This window comes from Corythoichthys intestinalis, chromosome 14 (genome assembly GCF_030265065.1).
Source record: "Corythoichthys intestinalis isolate RoL2023-P3 chromosome 14, ASM3026506v1, whole genome shotgun sequence".
NCBI lineage: Eukaryota > Metazoa > Chordata > Actinopteri > Syngnathiformes > Syngnathidae > Corythoichthys > Corythoichthys intestinalis.
This window is the reverse complement of record NC_080408.1, coordinates 14,905,363-14,924,496: the sequence shown is the minus strand read 5'-3', so window position 1 is coordinate 14,924,496 and position 19,134 is coordinate 14,905,363. Positions and strand designations below refer to the sequence as shown.

Below are 19,134 nucleotides of genomic sequence, written 5' to 3'. Positions count from 1 at the left end.
CTTTAATCATTTCTATACAAATGTTCCTTTCTTGTTTACTGAATACCTCCTCATTCGGCAATGAACACCTCCTATGTACTTTGCATGCTTGTTATCCTTGAAGCTCTCAAAACTGCTGAGAGGCCTCTCAACGTCAAACCTTTTTTTTATCAATGCTTGCGTTCCTCCTGAATAGCTCTACTAACAGAAATTTTTTACAAATGTTCTCCCACAGAGAACCAAATCCCCCATGGCTTCCCTACCATCGACATGGGCCCACAGCTGAAGGTGGTGGAGCGCACCAGGACCGCCACTATGTTGTGTGCAGCCAGCGGAAACCCCGATCCGGAGATCACCTGGTTCAAGGATATGCTGCCTGTAGATATTGGCAGCAGCAACGGGCGTATCAGACAGCTACACTCAGGTACACTTTTCAGTATTTAGTTGTATACTTTATGTTTAAGGAATAAAAACAGTTGTCCTGAAAGCCGATGAATATCAATTGATGAAAATGACAGATATGCACCAAGGACCAAAAGGCCCACGACTTATCCATTATCAGATTTTGAGTGGGTCAAAAATATTGCCATTTCATGGTATTGCAAAGTACATCTCTAGAATACGGCTGCAGCTAACGACTATTTTTATAATCGATTAATCGGCCAATTAATTAAACGATTAGTCATATAAATGTCACCTTTTTTAATTACATTCACGGTTTAACTTGAAGTTGTTTTTGGTATGTTTTAAGTAAAAACGGAGACAAAATCCAATTTCAAAGCACACTCTTTTGTATGACAATTTACAGTTTGAATGGGAGTTTGTTTTGACTCTAAGCTTTTATATGAATGGGTTTATGCGTTTGGTTTCGTTATAAAAAGAAATTTGCTTTCAACTTTGCTGTTTAACAATAACTCAAGTACCAGAATAATTCTCCAAAACCCAATACAAACAGACGCTTAGGACTAGGCATGTGCCGGTATGAGATTTTGACGGTATGATAACCTTAAGCAAAAATACCGCGGTTTCACGGTATCACGGTATTGCATTAAAATGCTCTTTTTTTTATTTTTATTTTTTAGCAATGCTCTTAACAAATCGTTCAAACACATAGAAAAAGCCTAAATATAACTACAAACTAAATAAGAATGCACTAAAAAAAAACATTAGCTTAAACAAAAACTTACCTTATGTTGGTCTTTACAGGGAGCAGCTGCATTCAGCCACGAGAAATGACTTATGTCATATTCACTTTTGCCACCAGAGGACAATGTATCTACTCAAATCATTAAAAATAAATGCAAACACTTTCAAAACAAACCGTTACAACACCGCTTTGACTAAACAAATACTCGAAGCAGCAAAATTGAATCTTTTTTTCTAATCGAATTACTTGAGTTATTCGATTAATCGTTGCAGCACTACGGAAGACTTTACAAAGTAGGCTAATCGTAGTGAGGAAACTAGTTAGCCGTCTTGGCATGCTGACTAGCCACGTTATCTGCCTCGTTAAAAAGCTTACGTTAGAGTATTTTTTTCATCATCGCTAGACACACTAAACACGCTGGAGTAAACTTCACATAGCTGGTGGGAAACGTTCATGACAGCATTTACTTATATTAAATTTGTGCAAAGTGATGGATGATGCTTATGTAAACGTGAAATCATGTTGGAGGTGTTGCTTCCCCTGGCAACCACCCTCCACGAGCGTGTCGGCTGTCCTTCCTCTTCTAAGCCACAGCCGTCTGTTTCTGTTGGCTAGCCAAGTCCTCACTTACTAGCGACTTTGTCTTTTTTGAAAGGGTAAAAGCTCAGGTGTAGTTTCACAGACAGACACAGGACAGAGCAACATCTGGAGGGGAAGGGGGCGAGCGCTGCCGCTCCAAGCCATGAATTTTTTGCTGCATTTTTTGGATTTAAAAAATAATACCATACTAAGGTATGATGGAAATTTTTTTTTTTTTTTTTGAAACCGTGACGTTTTCATACCACGGTAAACCTTGAAACAGGTAATCGGCACATGCCTACTTAGGACACTGATTATCATAGTCGCTAACTAGCTTAGCGCTCCGTGATAAGTAGTAACGTCTCATCAACAAAGAATACAAACAATGCAATTGGCTTCATTTACTCACTTCTGATGGAGGCACGCAAAATCTAACAACACAAAAGACATTGTAACGTTCGACATTTTGTAATATTATTGATTCAGCAACCCAACCTTATTGTAGCAGTGAACTCTCTCTCTCTCTCTCTTGCTCTAATCCCTGGCATGCACTCGCGCAGCCTCACATTACACAAAAAAAGCACCCAAACGGGACTTCTCATAGCTGCCGGCAAAAATCAATGATCAAACTCGTTCGAAATTAATATATTAATTGACTTTAATCAATTAGTTATTGCAGCCTCATTGAAAAGCTGGTTTAGATTGTAAAATGTCTGAAAATTGGAAAAAAAATGTGAATTGTTGTTTTCCGATCTGCTACTTCGACTTTGCAAAAAATATAATGAAGAAATCTGATATTTTAAACTGAGAAGTCATATACAGTGGGGCAAATAAGTATTTAGTCAACCACCAACTGTGCAAGTTCTGCTACTTGAAAAGATTAGAGAGGCCTGCAATTGTCAACATGGGTAAACCTCAACCATGGGAGACAGAATGTGGGAAAAAAAACCATAAAATCACGTTGTTTGATTTTTAAAGAATTTATTTGCAAATCATGGTGGAAAATAAGTATTTGGTCAAAACCAAAAGTTCATCTCAATACTTTGTTATGTACCCTTTGTTGGCAATAACGGAGGCCAAACGTTTTCTGTAACTTTTCACTCTTCGCTTGGTTTAAAGATATCAACTGTGGGAGCAATTATTAGAAAATGGAAGACATACAAGACCACTGAAAATCTCCCTCGATCTGTGGCTCCATGCAAGATCTCTCCCCGTGGCGTCAAAATGATAACAAGAACGGTGAGCAAAAATCCCAGGACCACACGGGGGGACGTAGTGAATGACACACAGAGAGCTGGAACCACAGTAGCAAAGGCTACTATCAGTAACACAATGCACCGCCAGGGACTCAAATCCTTTACTGCCAGACATGTCCCCCTGCTGCAGAAAGGACACGTCCAGGCCCGTCTGCGGTTCGCTAGAGAGCATTTGGATGATCCAGAAGAGGACTGGGAGAATGTGTTATGGTCAGCGGAAACCAAAATATAACTTTTTGGTAGAAACACAGGTTCTCGTGTTTGGAGGAGAAAGAATACTAAACTGCATCCGAAGAACACCATACCCACTGTGAAGCATGGGGGTGGAAACATGATGCTTTGGGGCTGTTTTTCTGAAAAGGGTCCAGGACGACTGATCTGTGTAAAGGAAAGAATGAATGGGGCCATGTATCGAGAGATTTTGAGTGAAAATCTCCTTCCATCAGCAAGGGCATTGAAGATGAGACGTGGCTGGGTCTTTCATTATGACAATGATCCCAAACACACAGCCAGGGCAACAAAGGAGTGGCTTCGTAAGAAGCATTTCAAGGTCCTGGAGTGGCCTAGCCAGACTCCAGATCTCAACCCCATAGAAAATCTGTGGAGGGAGTTGAAAGTCTGTGTTGCCCAATGACAGCCCCAAAACATCACTGCTCCAGAGAAGCTCTGCATGAAGGAATGGGCCAAAACACCAGCAACAGTGTGAAAAGCTTGTGAAGAGTTACCGAAAACGTTTGGCCTCCGTTATTGCCAACAAAGGGTACATAACAAAGTAATGAGATGAACTTTTGGTATTGACCAAATATTTATTTTTCACCATAATTTGCAAATAAATTCTTTAAAAATCAAACAATGTGATTTTCTGGGTTTTTTTCCCCCCACATTCTGTCTCTCATGGTTGAGGTTTACACATGTTGACAATTACAGGCCTCTCTAATATTTTCAAGTGGAAGAACTTGCACAATTAGTGGTTGACTAAATACTTATTTGCACCACTGTAAATATTATAATTTTAAGTCCAACAGTTTCTTTGGAGAAGCAAAATATGTTAAAACCAGTGCCTACATTTTTTCTCACAAACAAAGCAATTATTACACACCAAGGTTAAAACTAGTATCATATGTTACTTCTGATTGTCAAGCAGTAAACTTTTAATTAGTTTTCTTACTCTACTGGGACAGTGAGGGGGTGCCTGGAAACACCCTGATATGCCCCTAGACAAACCGCTCTTTTTATCCATCCTGCTTCCTACAACAACGACCCCCGGATTACCAGACATCTGCTGCCGCATCGAGATTTACTGCTAGCCATTCGAGTAGATGTGTAACAAAAATTACATATAAGCACAAGGAACGCGTGAGGTGTCTGGCTGTTTATTAACGAATGCACTGACTGGAAGCTGTACGTGCTACACAGCAACAGTGTACTTTTATCACTTCGCTTCTAATCTGTATAGTCCTTATCTGTAGCCTGCCAGACAGCCGTGTGTTATATTTGTTTTTTTTGTTTCCTTCTCTCCTACTGATGATTAAGTGGATTACTAACCAAATCTCTCAACCCCTGTTTGCCTCAAAATGACCCCCACCTAGGTGGTACACCAATTAGAGGTAAGGATGTGAAAAAAAAAATCCATCACATCTCACAAAAACAAATCGTTTGCATCAGCCACTTCACCCTATTACCCAAAACCACCACCACCTCTACAGGTTCATCAAGGCCTCTTCGTCCTTTCCCTTCGTCTGTCGAGCACATGGTCTGTACGTTGTGGTTGTTGCGCCTTACACACAATGTTCACCAACCTTGTTCTTGGCATGTTCCAAGGTGTTACCTTGAACATACTGTACAGTACGTCCTCGGAAAAACTAGTGAATGCAATCAGTTCTGGGACAATGGCAGACCTTCCATTTCTTCATACCTTTCCATAGGTAATGAGAATAGCAAGCGTGTTGTTGCTAATTTGCATAAAGCAATGCAAACCAAAAGATTCATCTGATGAAGATGCATGAGATGTTATCCTTTGATATCAACTGATTAATGCCATGGGCATTATGTATTGAGCAGCTACGGTTCTTCGGTCATGATCACGCGTCTTCTCTTTATCCCCACCGCTACGGCTAACCCTCGCTAAGATGTCAGCGCTTAATACGACTCGGCCCCATCTAGCAGGCCTTCAACTCTGGCTGTGCTGCCTTAAATGCCGACTTTGAGTCGTCCACGTCTCGACCTCCTGGTGTTCGAGCGGAGCAGCATGGAGTTGAATATTAATTTGAAGGACGATTTGGCCACGTGAGGCTTTGCTGTGGCTACCTGCCTGGAAAAGTAAATTGATGCGACATTAGCATATAAGCCATGCTGTGAGGCTTTCATTCTCGCACACATTTTGAAGACTGTTGATTTTAACACTGATAAACAGTATTAAATGTTTATCTCTGCATCACTAATTTTATTATACAGTCAGTTGACCTTGTGAACGATAGACTCTGAAGCAGAGGTTCCCAAACTTATTTGGTCCGAGCCTTCTTTACGGGCGTGACTTTCATAAAGACACGCTCATAATCAGAAAAGCTTTACTGTCATTGTACGTTACCATAAAACACGATTTTAAACTTTAAAAACGGTGAAATAACATAAATATTTCAGTGATAGAGATAGAAATGAAAAGACAAATACCGTATTGGTCCGAAAATAAGACGGCCCTGATTATAAGACGACCCCCTCTTTTTCAAGACTCAAGTTTGAAAAAAGACTTTTTGAACACCAAATTAATTTTTAGACAGAAAATAATTACAGTACATCCGAAACAAATGATTAGAACAATATGTTTGAGAGAAATAGCATGTTTTTTTGCCTCATTCAAATCTTAATATCTGAACATTTAAATATGTAAACTAGGGCTGCAGTTATCGAATATTTTAGTAGTCGAGTAATCGACCTAGAATTCTATCGATTAATCGGATAAAACATATTTTTTCTGAGGAAAAGAGCAATTATAAATATACATGAGAAAACAAGACATTTCATCTAATATTGAACCATTTTCAGTCAATCAATTTCTTTATTTTCGATGTACGTTGTTGAAAACAGCCAACAATTGCATCTCAGATGTGACTGGGATAAAAAAAAAGACTAATTCACTGCTTTCACTCAAAAAACTTCTACTTCTTATAAAAATATATGTATTTTTCTTACCTAAAAATGTCATGACGCTTGATTACACACATCACTTAAAAGTTAGGTGTTTTTCCCACTTGGTTCAATTGAATTTCCATTTGTGTCAAGCTATTTTTAGGTTCTAATTAAGTTTTAAGTTAGTCTAAACTGTAAGTCCTGATAGGATTTTTAGTTTTTTCTGTTTTCAATATGAATATATGATACCTGCTGTATTGGATCACATTAGGGACCAGTGCTACTTATGGTTTTATCCAGCAATGACTACTAAGCTAAAATTGACAGTTAGCATTATTAAGTATTTATTTTACACCCTCATCACTCTACAGCGCTATGTTTTCACAGATTAAATAATACTGCTTTAAGATGGCGGCTGTTTACTAACGCCGCCGACTAACGCCGTCATTTCGCACCTTGTTATATATAAATGATATCTAAGAGACGCATCAGCCGCTATCAGCTACCACCGTCATGTCACGTTTTAGTGGCTGTCGGCTGCAGTCAGGTATTTATTGCTTCGTCGTCTACGCACATGACGTCAGCGCGTTGTCTCGCATTAAAAGCACTCGGGCAAAATGTGATGCTTAGAGCTGGAAAAATTAAACGATTCCTCGTCGAGGTGAATAAAATTACTTGGGTCAGTTTTTAAACTCGAGTTACTCGAGTTGCTCGAGTATTCGTTTCAGCTCTAATGTAAACTAAAGTGCAATCACATTCGTAAATGAATAGCTTCTGGTTTAGGAAATGTAAATAAACCAATCTATTGTGATAAAGCAACAAAATTACAATAACTCCATTAACCATCAAAGTGAATTCTAACTCTCACTGTAGTCTTGAAAGAAATCTGATTAAGGAAAAACATTGCAATAAAATAATGCAAACTGGTTAAACTTGAGAGTAGCTGAGATCTATCATGACAGAACATCGCTTCAATGATATCTGGCGCCAACTAGCGTCATGAATGGGTATAATATAAGGGTGTAACAGTACGTGTATTTGTATTGAACCGTTTTGGTACGTGGTGCTCGGTTCGGAACGGTGGCGTACCGAACGAGTTTCTGACGTAATGTAACCCTTACTTTTCGAGGCTGTGAGTCGACGAGTTACAGTTTCTTTGTGTAGATTATATTTACTCCGTCTTCTCTACTATAATGAGGACCAACACGGTACGACAGTAAAACCCAGAAACGTCAACGGCGCGACAACGTGGCCGCCGCGAGAACGCAGTGAAACACGGGCGTTAAAGTCAATCAGCCAATGCACACCAGTCGCACTGCGGCCTCGTGTTAGACCCCTCCCAGAAGCGGCTCAACACGACGCACGCGAAAAGAACGGCAGAGTTTACTATTTGACGCGAGACGCGACCCTCCTGTGTCAATACTACTACCGGTAGCTAGGATCGGGCAGACCGGAAGTCACTCGTGTAAAAATACGGTGGATCCGGTCGATTTTCAAACTAATATGCAATCGTAACCCACTTTTTGAGTCCATCAGATCTCTTGAGTGGTAGATCGGGGCACAGTTGACTTGTCTTTGTTGATTTACTGTTGTTTTCTCTGCTATAATAATAATAACCAACACGGCCCAGTGTTCAATACAAAACCCTCCTACCACAACAAAACAAGTAGGAACTAATATTCACATAGGAACTAAAGTTATACAACATAAAATATACAATATAAATGAATAATACATCACATTTGTAAAATATAAACACATAATAAAATAAATAATAGTCCATTTAAATAAAATAAATTGAAATGAGCTAAAACACCCATAATTAAATAATAGGAATAATACACAGATCCTGCTTGCACAATTACATTTATTAATTTCTGTGTGGCGCTTTAACTTGAGAAAATCCATCAATAAGGCTTTTGAAAACCATTCATAAGGGAAAAAATGATTCATTGAGGCTTTTAATTTGTAAAATACATGTTAAAATCTTTGTCATTGGGATTGCTTTTCTCTTTAGCACAGGACTTATTTTTTCTTCTTTCTTTCAGAAAGAAAGCTGACCAATACGCGGGGTCTGAAAGGCAAATTGCTGTTGGATTATCTTTAAATACCCGCTACTTTTTGAGCAGAATTCTAGCTTTGTATAGGCTAATGTTGCTATTGCTGAAAGCACAAAAGTATGTAATAAAATACTAGCACATTTATATTTTGCATTTTGTTTTCTTACTGTACCGAAAATGAACTGAACCGTGACCTCAAAACCGAGGTACGTACCGAACCGAGTTTTTTGTGTACCGTTACACAGCTAGACCGCGAATACAAGACGACCCCCTCTTTTTCAGTGTTATTTCAATGCAAAAAAAGTCATATATTTGGGCCAATACGGTAAATAAAATCTATCGGTAAATCAAATTCTAGCCATTAGCCTTCAGGAGACTGTTGGCTCACGGACAGAACCTGTTCTCTAGGTGGTTAGTCCTGCTGAGCAGGAACCCTAAACTGTTTACCTGATGGTAGAAAGTTGAGTACTGCCAATTCCAATTCAAACTACAAATTCTATGATGATATTTCTTTTTTTATGTTTGAACCTAACTATTGATCAACTGTAAAATAACAATGCAATTAATATATATCCACCTTGGTTTGCCGATGTTAAATGTTTTCACTAACAATTTTTCTGTGAACAGAAAGGAGCTAGCTTGCTAAACCACAAATTTTTGCTTACTTGGAGATTTGGTTGCTTTGTTAAGCGAGTTTTTTTGAAGGCTCGAGAATTTTTTTTAAAGCTACTATCAAGCTTAATAATCACTTAAGTCATTGAAATATTGAAAGAAGCTCTAGTAGAAGCACGACACTTCCAAGGACATAATAGTTCTCAGTTATAGCTAAATGTCATCTGAAAACCAACTATCTGTCACGTTTGTTTAGCAGAGTATATTTTCTATGACAGTCATTTTTAAAGCTTTCAATGTCCCAAAAGTTAACCCTTTAACACCTAAGCCCATTTTGGCCGAATATACATGCCTTTGATGTTGCCTTTACATTTCAAAGAAAAAGTTGTTCACAATGGCCAGGTGGGTTCCCTTTTTTCAGGACACCATAACCTTCATGTCCAAACTGTTGTTTTCTTCACTGACCAATTAGAGGCGTGCGAAATTTCCGATTCTTTGATTATTCGCGATTCAGTCGTGGAAGATTCGAGAACAGTTCACAAACATCCAAATTCCGATTATTGACATATGGCAGAAAACACTCAAGTGACTTGAAGTTCCGCTCTCAGCTCCCCAAATTTAGTCAATTTTCAAAATTGTCCTGTATGCATGTGTGATACATCATTGGAAAGCTTAAAATCTCAATTTTCTGGGGGAAGAAAAATTTTGACAGGATGCCATTTAAAAAAAAAAAAAAAAAAGGGTTTTTAAACCGCAAAACCCTATCTGGAGGTGAGAGCACGCGAGAACAGAATTACAGACGCCATGACTTTAACGAGATATTATCGTGTACTTACCTTGTTTCAATCCAAAAACTCCATTTAGAATATATCACTAAGTGTCAAGACACAACTGTGAATGGCCACAGTTGGATTTTTTTGGGCATTTTATGGGTGAAACATGGTAATATAACAAGGGTCGCGATGCAGAAGTCGTAGGCATCAAGAAGTGGTCGAGATTTTCTTTTTCATATATTTACACTTTTAAATGTTTTTTTTTTTTTTTTCAAATTCTCTTTGTCTGGATCGATTATTTATCATCTAACATTTCGGAGAAAATGCGACAGTAACAAAAAAAATACAATTAAGCGATAGTTATGAGGTAGATATCCGTGACTTTTTTACAGGCGCTAATTTTTTCATTGTGACGTCATTTGTTTAAAAGTTTAAAATATCCGAGTGAATAATTTAAAAAAGTTTTTAAGGTTGTTGTTTGTTGTTGTTTTTTTAAACTAAATATTAGACATCAATTAATGATAGAATGATTGAAAAATGACAGACATTTCGAATAGTGAATATGATTACTTATCTTCTTTTTATGGCTATGTTGAAACAAAAGCGGTTGCGCAAAGTCTGTAAACGGGGGTTTACTGGGTAAAACGAACAAATTAAAAATAGTTCGGGGGCTTAATGTGCCATGAATCTGCTATGGCAGCATGTAGACATATTGCTCTATCAAACACAACAGTTGTTTTGGCTTAAAATGCAGCAGTGTTTTTTAAAGAGGAGTGCAAGAGCTGCTTTTTCAGTCTTGTCTGTGTTTTCCGCCATATGCCAAATAAAGCGGATATAAAACACGGTCAGCGCGGTCTTCGGGACGCAATGAGGAACGGACCGAACGCCCACGTTGCTACAAACTACGTCCACTTAATCCTCCAGTAGATATCTTTATAGAACTAGATGAGAAATGACAGACTCGGCGGCACTGGTAAAGAGCCGCCATCTTGTAGCGAACTGAAGGGAAAAGGTACCGTTCTCTCACACACCATATAATTGTTTGCATTAGTCTAACACATTCATTTAACTATAGTTTAGGCAGACTTCACTCAGTGGCCTTGACACAGTAAAGTTAATCACCTTATCGGGGCTCCTGAGGGGGAAATGGAAAAATGGTACCGTTTCTCGTAGGCACCGTCTAACTCAGGGGTGGGCAAACTATCCCACAAAGGGCCGCAGTGGGTGCGGGTTTGTGTTGAAACCCATTAAGAGGACACCTTTTCACCAATCTGCTGTTTTACAAGTGCAATCAGTCGATTGCAGTCAGGTGCTTCTCATTTCTGCTGAAACCGCATTGGTTAAACTATCTGTGCTGGGTCAGTTGGAACAAAGACCAGGACCCACTTCGGCCCTCGAGAACCGGTTTGCCCACCCCTGGTCTAACTGTTTGCATAACTCGAACACACGGAATACAATTAATCAGGGAATAGTATCATTTCTCATATTACTGTGGGACTGTACTGCTCTGACACACCTAGTGTAGAGTAGATAGCACACCATAGTTTGATGAAAAAGAGCGGAATAAATACACAACGCCATCTTATCATAGAAGCCCAACGTGTGCGCCACGAGCAAGATTGACGCACCAAAACTTGCAAATCAGTTCTGCAAGGACAAAGCGCTGTTTGTCCGACAACAAGTAGAGCCAGCCCGGATAACAAAGTTGATAGCAGGCGCTTGGGACGTCAAGACCCGCGTCGGTCGCTGTGGCAACCACATCCCATCCACGCACGAACCTAAACAGCCCGAAACTGGCCAGAGAGGGATGATCCCAAAGCAATGCCCGGACACACCTTCAGCCGGCCCACTACATCACGGACTTTGGACACGGAGATAACACAAAATTTTGCTGCTCGGAAACATGTAGCCTTGTTTTGGATCCAGAATTGTCCCTCTGTCAACCTGCTTTCGGCGAGTCTTTTTCAAACTTTTGGAACATGGAGTCAGTACAAAGGGTTAACAGCCGAGATGAACGCGCGAAATTCCGCCTTCCCAGTTGGCGCGCGCGGAGGCAGCATTGGCAGAGCGGCACTTTGTTCGGCTGTCGCTGTTTCCGTGGGGCTTGTCTGGGGAGGCGAATTTCAACAGAACCAAATTAACTTCAGGTAAAAACCTCAACTTCCGCATTTTCAAATGAGACCAACCAGTGGCACGTGGTTGACGTAATTGCAGCGTGACGAGGCTTCAAAGCTGACATGCATAATTTTGTAGTCGCCGACCGTTTGGTGTTAAAGGGTTAAGGGACTTTTAATTAATGAGTTTTCAATCAGTGCACCGATCATATTTAGCACATACTGTAGTGTAGACAGTAGATGGATCACAACCTCTTAAAAAAAAAAAAAGAAAAGAAAAAAACATAATAAAGGCAAACTATTTGGCAAACCAGTACGTTAGGGGTTACAGACACGTGAGGGTTCTTAGACCTTAGTTTGAGGACTACTTCTCTAAAAAAATAGTAACCAGACTGGAGGGTATGCTGGGAGACTCGGGAGTTAAGTGTCGCAGGTCTGACAACTTAAACACCCGTGTTCCCACAGGCGGTCTCCGCTATTTCCTCCCTAACGTGAGATTGACAGTTTGGTGACAGCATCATTAGTATGCATGTGCGTGTCAGCACTGAGCCGCGCGACGGCGAGTTCGCCACCTCAGAATAGAAGATATGCTGTCGTGAGATCTGAGCGCCCCGTTCCCTCCTACTCGAGAAGCCTCACCTTGGTAGTCAGGTTGCCGGGTGGTGAGCCTTGTTTGTCGCATCCATCTCATGCTGCATGGCGTGCGGGAAAAAAGTGTATCCTGACACATCATCTTACACTGACTGTTTTGTCTTGTTCCCAACTGCACGGTGGCTGGCTGACTTTGACGCTAGTTCCATGCTGTTCGGAAGGCGTCATATTTGTCGTTGTCATAAGCACGTGTTCCAGACACATAAAGTTTTTAACATATATGTTGTCAGTCATGACAGGCAGGTAAGTTTTTTGTTCTTTGTGTCACATTGCCATTTGGGACAACTCCAGAGGCCTTTTCACATTGCGTTTTCAGAGATGTAACAATCAAAATGCTGTTTATTCTGCAATTACTTTCGACACAACGAGGGGCGTGGACAGCAGCAGCCATAGTGACAGTCTTTTCTGTCAAGTTTAACACAGTGGTCATGACCTCCTCCCTCTGTTGCATTCTAAGTGAAATTACTTTTTCAGATAATACAATTGGATGGCGACAACAACAACTGCTTTTAGCACAACGAAGACGAGAGCAATGAGTCACCGGCGTTAAACACAATACTTTTCACTTAATCCTATGCACACCCATTGTGAAATTATGATTTCAAAATTATAGACACGTCAAACCAAGGGCGTAGGTTTGCATAGGGACTGTAGGGACATAACACTACCAACTTTTTAGGATGCTCAAATTGTCCCCGCCAACTTTTAAGCAACCTTGTTTGCATTGTATAATGAGTTCAGTTGAGTAGATAATTTAGATAGTCTTCACATACATTTTAAGGATAGAATTGACCCTACCATTATTAAGTGAATTACACACACACACACACACACACACACACACACACCTCATCCTTAACACCCCACCACCCACACATACGCACAGCCCCTAAAGAATAATGTCATGCCTCCGCCTCTTTCGAAGAGGAGGGATATTAGATTTTTTTTTTTTTCCGGCCAGCAGCAGCAGCCACTTTAAGTAATGTAAAAAGACATCAATGTTGTGGATGTGGGGAACACACCACTAATTTTGCTACTGAAAGCCTGACCTGCATCAGAGTTGGCATAGCATTAAACTGTAAAACTTGCTAACCTGCAAAACTCGAGTAGGAAGCTGCTGAGGGAGAAGTTTCCTCCTGTTTGTGTTTTCGACTGTTAACATTACTTAAACTGTGAGAAATATAGTGAACTCTGCTGGAAACTATAGAAGCAAAAAAAAACGTAAGCAAAAAGCTGCTTAGAGACAGAGGACCCAAGTGTGTATGTCAGGCAATTTTCAGAATTTTTACAAGGAAAAACGTTCAATTTTTATTTGTTGTTATTCCCTGACAAAGAGGTTTTTCAGTAATATTTGATTTATTTATTTAGACAGACAATGTTAAGTAGTGTTAAGTTTTTTTTTTTTTTTTACATTCCCAGAGAGTTAAGAGATTAACAAGTTTGTATTTGTTATGTATGTTAATATAATTTATTATGAACAAGTTTGTATTTGTTATGTATGTTAATATAATTTATGTTCAAATATTGCAATTCAAATTTGCAATAAAAGTTACATTAATAAAAACCAGAAGTTGAAAGTTATTATTAGTGTTGCACCGATACCATTTTTTGGCCCCGATACCGATACTTGTCTGTGCAGTATTGGCAAATACCGATACCATACCGATACCATATATTTATATATATATATAAAACTTTGGGCAGGACACCTGCCTAAAACTTTTGCACAGTACTGTATATATATTTTTTTAATTATTAAATTTATTAGGATCATGGAAGCTTCCACTTGGGGAAAATATATACGTACAGTATATCCTGTATGTACATAATATAATAAAAATATACAGTACTGTGCAAAGGTTTCCTGCCTAAAACTTTTGCACAGTACTGTACATACATATATATATTTATTATTATTTATTTATTTTTATTTATTTATTTATTTATTTATTTATTTATTTTTATGAGCTACATACTTGGATGTGAAATCATTGCTATCATGGCTTTGTCAGGCTGCTGCTTACCTTTGCGAAACAGGAAAAAGACTAATACAAAGTGAATCCAGTAAATCTTTTTATTGCATACTTGGTATGGGTGACAATAGTTGAATAAACCTTTGGCTCTCAAAGGCCAAAATAGTGCTAAATTCTAAATTCGTGAAATTAAAACATGTATAAAATTAGCCCAACAGTAAGAAAGTAAAAATACATTCATAATTTTAAACTCTAAATTAACTGAATAGACTTTTTTTAAACCTCTAAAAGGCCAAACAGTGCAACTTTCATGAAATTATAAGCAATAATAATTATAATTGACCACAGCATACTTTCTATTAGCCTCCCTCTTTGTGCACAAGCAGCAACATAACTCAACTCCATCTATAGCAATACACATATGCAAACAGCGCGCACGCACACACAGCTTAGCCACTTATGGTAAATGGAGAGTACTTTACTTATGTAGCACATTTAGGTACGTTGTTACAATGCCCAAAGCGCTTTACATTAGCACAGCTTCACCCTTTCTTTGTAAATTATCGAAGCCTAATTTTTCTGTTTACCGAATGTCTTTTATTTTGTAATTCACCATTACGTCCGGTAAAGCTTTTATTTTGGTGTATTTCCTGTTTCAAGTGTTTTGCAATGTTTGTAGCTTTAAGGCAGGCGGAGTGACGGCAAATGTGCATGTTTTGATCTCGTGTAGCGGCCCCTCGGAAAGAGGCAAAGCTCTTACAGTGATTCTAGTGATCCGTTTATTTTCTGAGGTGATCGGTTTCATTTTTTTAGGGTTAAAAGATACGCTTTGCAAGGTTTGATAATAAAAGAAACCAAATCTAGATGGCTAAATGGTATCGGCGCCCTCTTTGTTGGTACTCGCCGATACCGATACCACCATTTGGGGCCGGATCGGCGCCCCCTGCCGATACTGGTATCGGAATCGGTGCATCTTTAGTTAATATAAGTCAATATAGATTTATGTTGCGTTGATCATTTAGCCTATCAATTAATTAGGTTCATACTTTTGAGAAATGTAGCCCTGTCCCCTGTTCACCGAATCTGTTTGGTCTTATTAGCAAAAAGTGTACATGCAGGTTATGCTGTTATATCGTCCCTACCGATGTTGAGACCAAACCTACGCCCTTGCATCAAACAAAGCAACAGCTGCTTTTGAAACAAAGGCAGCATGGCAGTAAGTCTCAGGTGTTGAATTTAACAAGCTGGTCACGACTTCTCACTACACCCTTTACACTGTCCAACTCTGTTACACCTCTGATGACGCAACCTAAGACTTCAACCTCCTCATTTCCCCTTTACACACAGCGATAGCGAGACGGGAACAAGATATCTTATATGTCCAGTGTGAAAGTGGCGCGACTGTACTGTACGCAGCATGGTAAAAGACAGTACAGTTTGTCCAAATGACCGTAGTGTCTCTTCGACTTTGATATTTTTTTTACAACATGTTTGCTTTAAGGCTTCTGGTAAAAGCTATAACCAAAGCCATCTGGCAGTGTCAACACCACCCTGGGGGAGTCGTGTTGACACACGGTCAACAAAAAAAGACCATTAAATATGGTAGACCTGCAGCAATGAACATTAAACACACATGTTGCTTTAATATTGCTCTAATGTTGTCAGTGTAATAGGTAAATTAATCAGTTTTGGATGATCAGACGTTGGGCATTTTCTGAGTTGGGGAATATATGCTTATTATTTTTGATTTGTTATCAAATAGCAAAACAAATTCACATCACTCGAAATGTTTGGAGCTAATTAATATTATGCCAAAATGCCACAGAGAATATTAAAAACAATGCAGCAGAAACACATCCATTCTCTAGCAAAATATATTGTTGCTGTGCTTGTAAGTCAAGTTTGTAGCTCAAATCTTTCATCCCTTCCTCCCACCCCCACAGGAGCTCTACAAATTGAGAACAGCGAGGAGTCTGACCAGGGCAAATATGAATGCATCGCCACCAACAGTGCCGGAACCCGTTACTCTGCTCCCGCCAACCTCTACGTACGAGGTAAAGTCAACCAAACCCCTGTACCTTTTTTTCTCTTCTCCATCTATCTTGGTGTCAAACCTAACTATATTTCTACATATATTTTACTCTTTGTGGAATGATCATGCATTTTGATCAACTAACCTCCTCCTCCAGGTGCAACCTTTATCCAAAAAGCTACATTTAAAGCTGAAATTCCACACTGAAAGTGCACACCAACACCAAATCTCAAATGTCTTATTTTGACTGCGTTGTGAGGCTTTCCAAACAGGACTGGCAGGTTCTTGTTTTGGTGCCTCCGTGAGCGGACTAATGCAGGGCAGGCTGAGGGCAACACTGCAGACATTTTGCAGTAGGAGGAAAAAAAGACAACAAAACATTCACACACAAAATAAGAAGCAGCAGCCAGTACGGCAACGGGAGTAGTGTGCAGGTCAGCCCCAGTGGATAACACCAGCATGTCTGAAGTACATGAAACAGAATAGCAGCTCCAGTTTTTAGTATAGAGTGAGAGCGGGATGAAGGGATGAAAAGAAAGTGTAAGGCCAAAGAACACACACACTTTTAACATTTCACGACTTTGTAGCAAGCAAATATAGAAGCAGCCTCAAGTACATGTATTCCCAGTGTCCTAGTTACAAATGACTGAAATAAAAGCCCTAAAAAGGTGTGTCATTTAGAGTGGGACCGGTTTAGTAAGCATCGTGTCAACCAGCATCAAAGGGTTGACTAAGTGTGTTGCATTTTAATACACAAAAAGTATTTTACATAGGGCTGTCAAATGATTAAAATTTTTAATCGAGTTAATCACAGCTTAAAAATTAATCGTAATTAATCGCAATTCAAACCATCTCTAAAGTATGCCATATTTTTCTGTAAATTATTGTTGGAATGGAAAGATAAGACACAAGACGGACATAAACATTCAACATACTGTACATAGGGCTGCAGCTATCGAATATTTTAGTGATCGAGTAATCGACTGAAAATTCTATCGATTAATCGAGTAATCGGATAAAACTTTTTTTTAAGGTAAAGAGCAATTATAAATATACATGAGAAAAAAATACACTTAATCGACTATTGAACCATTTTCAGTCAATCAATGTCTTTATTTTCGATTTACATTGTTGAAAACAGCCAACAATTGCATCTCAGATGTGACTAGAAAAAGAATTCACTGCTTTCACTCAAAAAACTTCTAGATCTTATTTAAAAAAAACATATTTCTTACCTAAAAATGTAATTACGCTTGATAACACTCATCACTTGAAAGCTATGTGTTTTTCCCATGTGTTTCAAAAAGCTATTTTTAAGTTCTAGTTAAGTTTTAAGTTAGTCTAAACCAGACATGTCCAAAGTCCGGCCCGGGGGCCAAATGCGGCCCGTGGTCAAATTTAATCGGGCCCCCAGCCTCTGTCCTAAAATCAATAACGTCTGGCCCGCACACAGACTTAATAAATTGGTCAGCAGTACTGCTACCAGCATATGAAGTAGCTTACACACTAAATGCTGCACCTCATTTACCCACTAAAAGGCAGCAGCACTCTAACCAACATTAAACCGTATGACCCTTTACTCCCAATTTTATAAAATGGCAACAATCAACAAAAAAAGAAAGTTGACTGGGACGGTCGACGCCTCAAGGATAGGTGGAAATTGGACTATTTCTTCACTAAAATATGCAACAATTGTGTCCGCCTCATTTGCAAAGAGATAGTCACTGTTTTTAAAGAGTTCAATGTGAGGCGATATTACCAAACAAGACACGCTGACATGTACGACAAGATTCCACGGAAGATACGTCGCGAGAAATTGTAGCAACATGAAGCTAGTTTAATTTCACAGTAGTATTTCGCAAGAGCCCGAGAGTCAAAAGAGAACGCCACAAAGGCTAGTTGCGAGATTGTTGAAATGACTAATTTAAAAAAATAATAAAGCCAAATGTGACGCACAGAATGGCTTGCTAAAATTTGCTTGAATAATATTGTTCTACGTAAAGGACGTCAGCCAAGGTTGGCCCCCCCACATTTTTACCACACCACATCTGGCCCCCTTTGCAAAAAGTTTGGACACCCCTGGTCTAAACTGTAAGTAGGGTTTTGAGTTTTTGCAGTGTTCAAAATAAATGTATGATACCTGCTCTATTGGAGCACATTAGGGACCAGTGCTACTTGGTGTTTTATTCAGCAATGACTACTAAGCCAAAACTGACAGTTAGCTTTAGTATGTTTTAATTTTACACCCTCATCACTCTACAGCGCTGTGTTTTTACAGATTATATAAAACCTGTATGTAAGACACGTTAGCCACGCATCGACAGTGGTCATAATCAATAGAAACCTCGCCCTCTGAAGAGCTAAAGTTACGTGACCGAGTGACAGTAACGTTGTATTTATTAGCGATGAGAAGTGTACTGCTTAAAGATGGCGGCTGTTTACTAACGCTGCCCAGACACGGCCGAGTCTGTCATTTCGCATCTAGTCCTAAATGCATGCTATATCAATGAGACGCTTCGGACACTACCTGCTACCAAACTAGCATCATGCGGGCGTAATTTTTAGCAACGTCGGCGTAGTTTGTAGCGGCTGTCGGCTGCAGCAAGTTTTTTTCCTTCTTCCTCTATGCACGTGACGTCAGCGCGCGTGATGCTTCGAGCTGGCAAAATCACCTCGAGGTGAATAAAATTACTCGGATCAGTTTTTAAACTCGAGTTACTCGAGTTGCTCGAGTATTCGTTTCAGCTCTAACTGTATTTGTTTATTATTACAAATCCACAAGATGGCATTAACATTATTAATTCTTTCTTTCAAAGGGATCCACGGATAGAA

General features: G+C 39.3%; 1 protein-coding gene across 12 annotated transcripts in view; it reads left to right on the top strand.

Moving 5' to 3' along the window:
* LOC130929923 (receptor-type tyrosine-protein phosphatase F-like) overlaps window positions 1-19,134 on the top strand; it is a 464,805-nt gene that overhangs the window by 266,458 nt on the left and 179,213 nt on the right. For 7 of the 12 annotated variants that reach the window (XM_057857556.1, XM_057857554.1, XM_057857560.1 and 4 more), the window contains 2 exons: window positions 215-403; window positions 16,214-16,324. In XM_057857556.1, the coding sequence (XP_057713539.1) occupies window positions 215-403; window positions 16,214-16,324 (300 nt within the window). Of the gene's footprint in view, window positions 1-214; window positions 404-4,550; window positions 4,569-16,213; window positions 16,325-19,134 lie in introns of all 12 variants that reach the window. The other 5 variants (XM_057857557.1, XM_057857555.1, XM_057857553.1 and 2 more) reach the window with 1 other exon arrangement.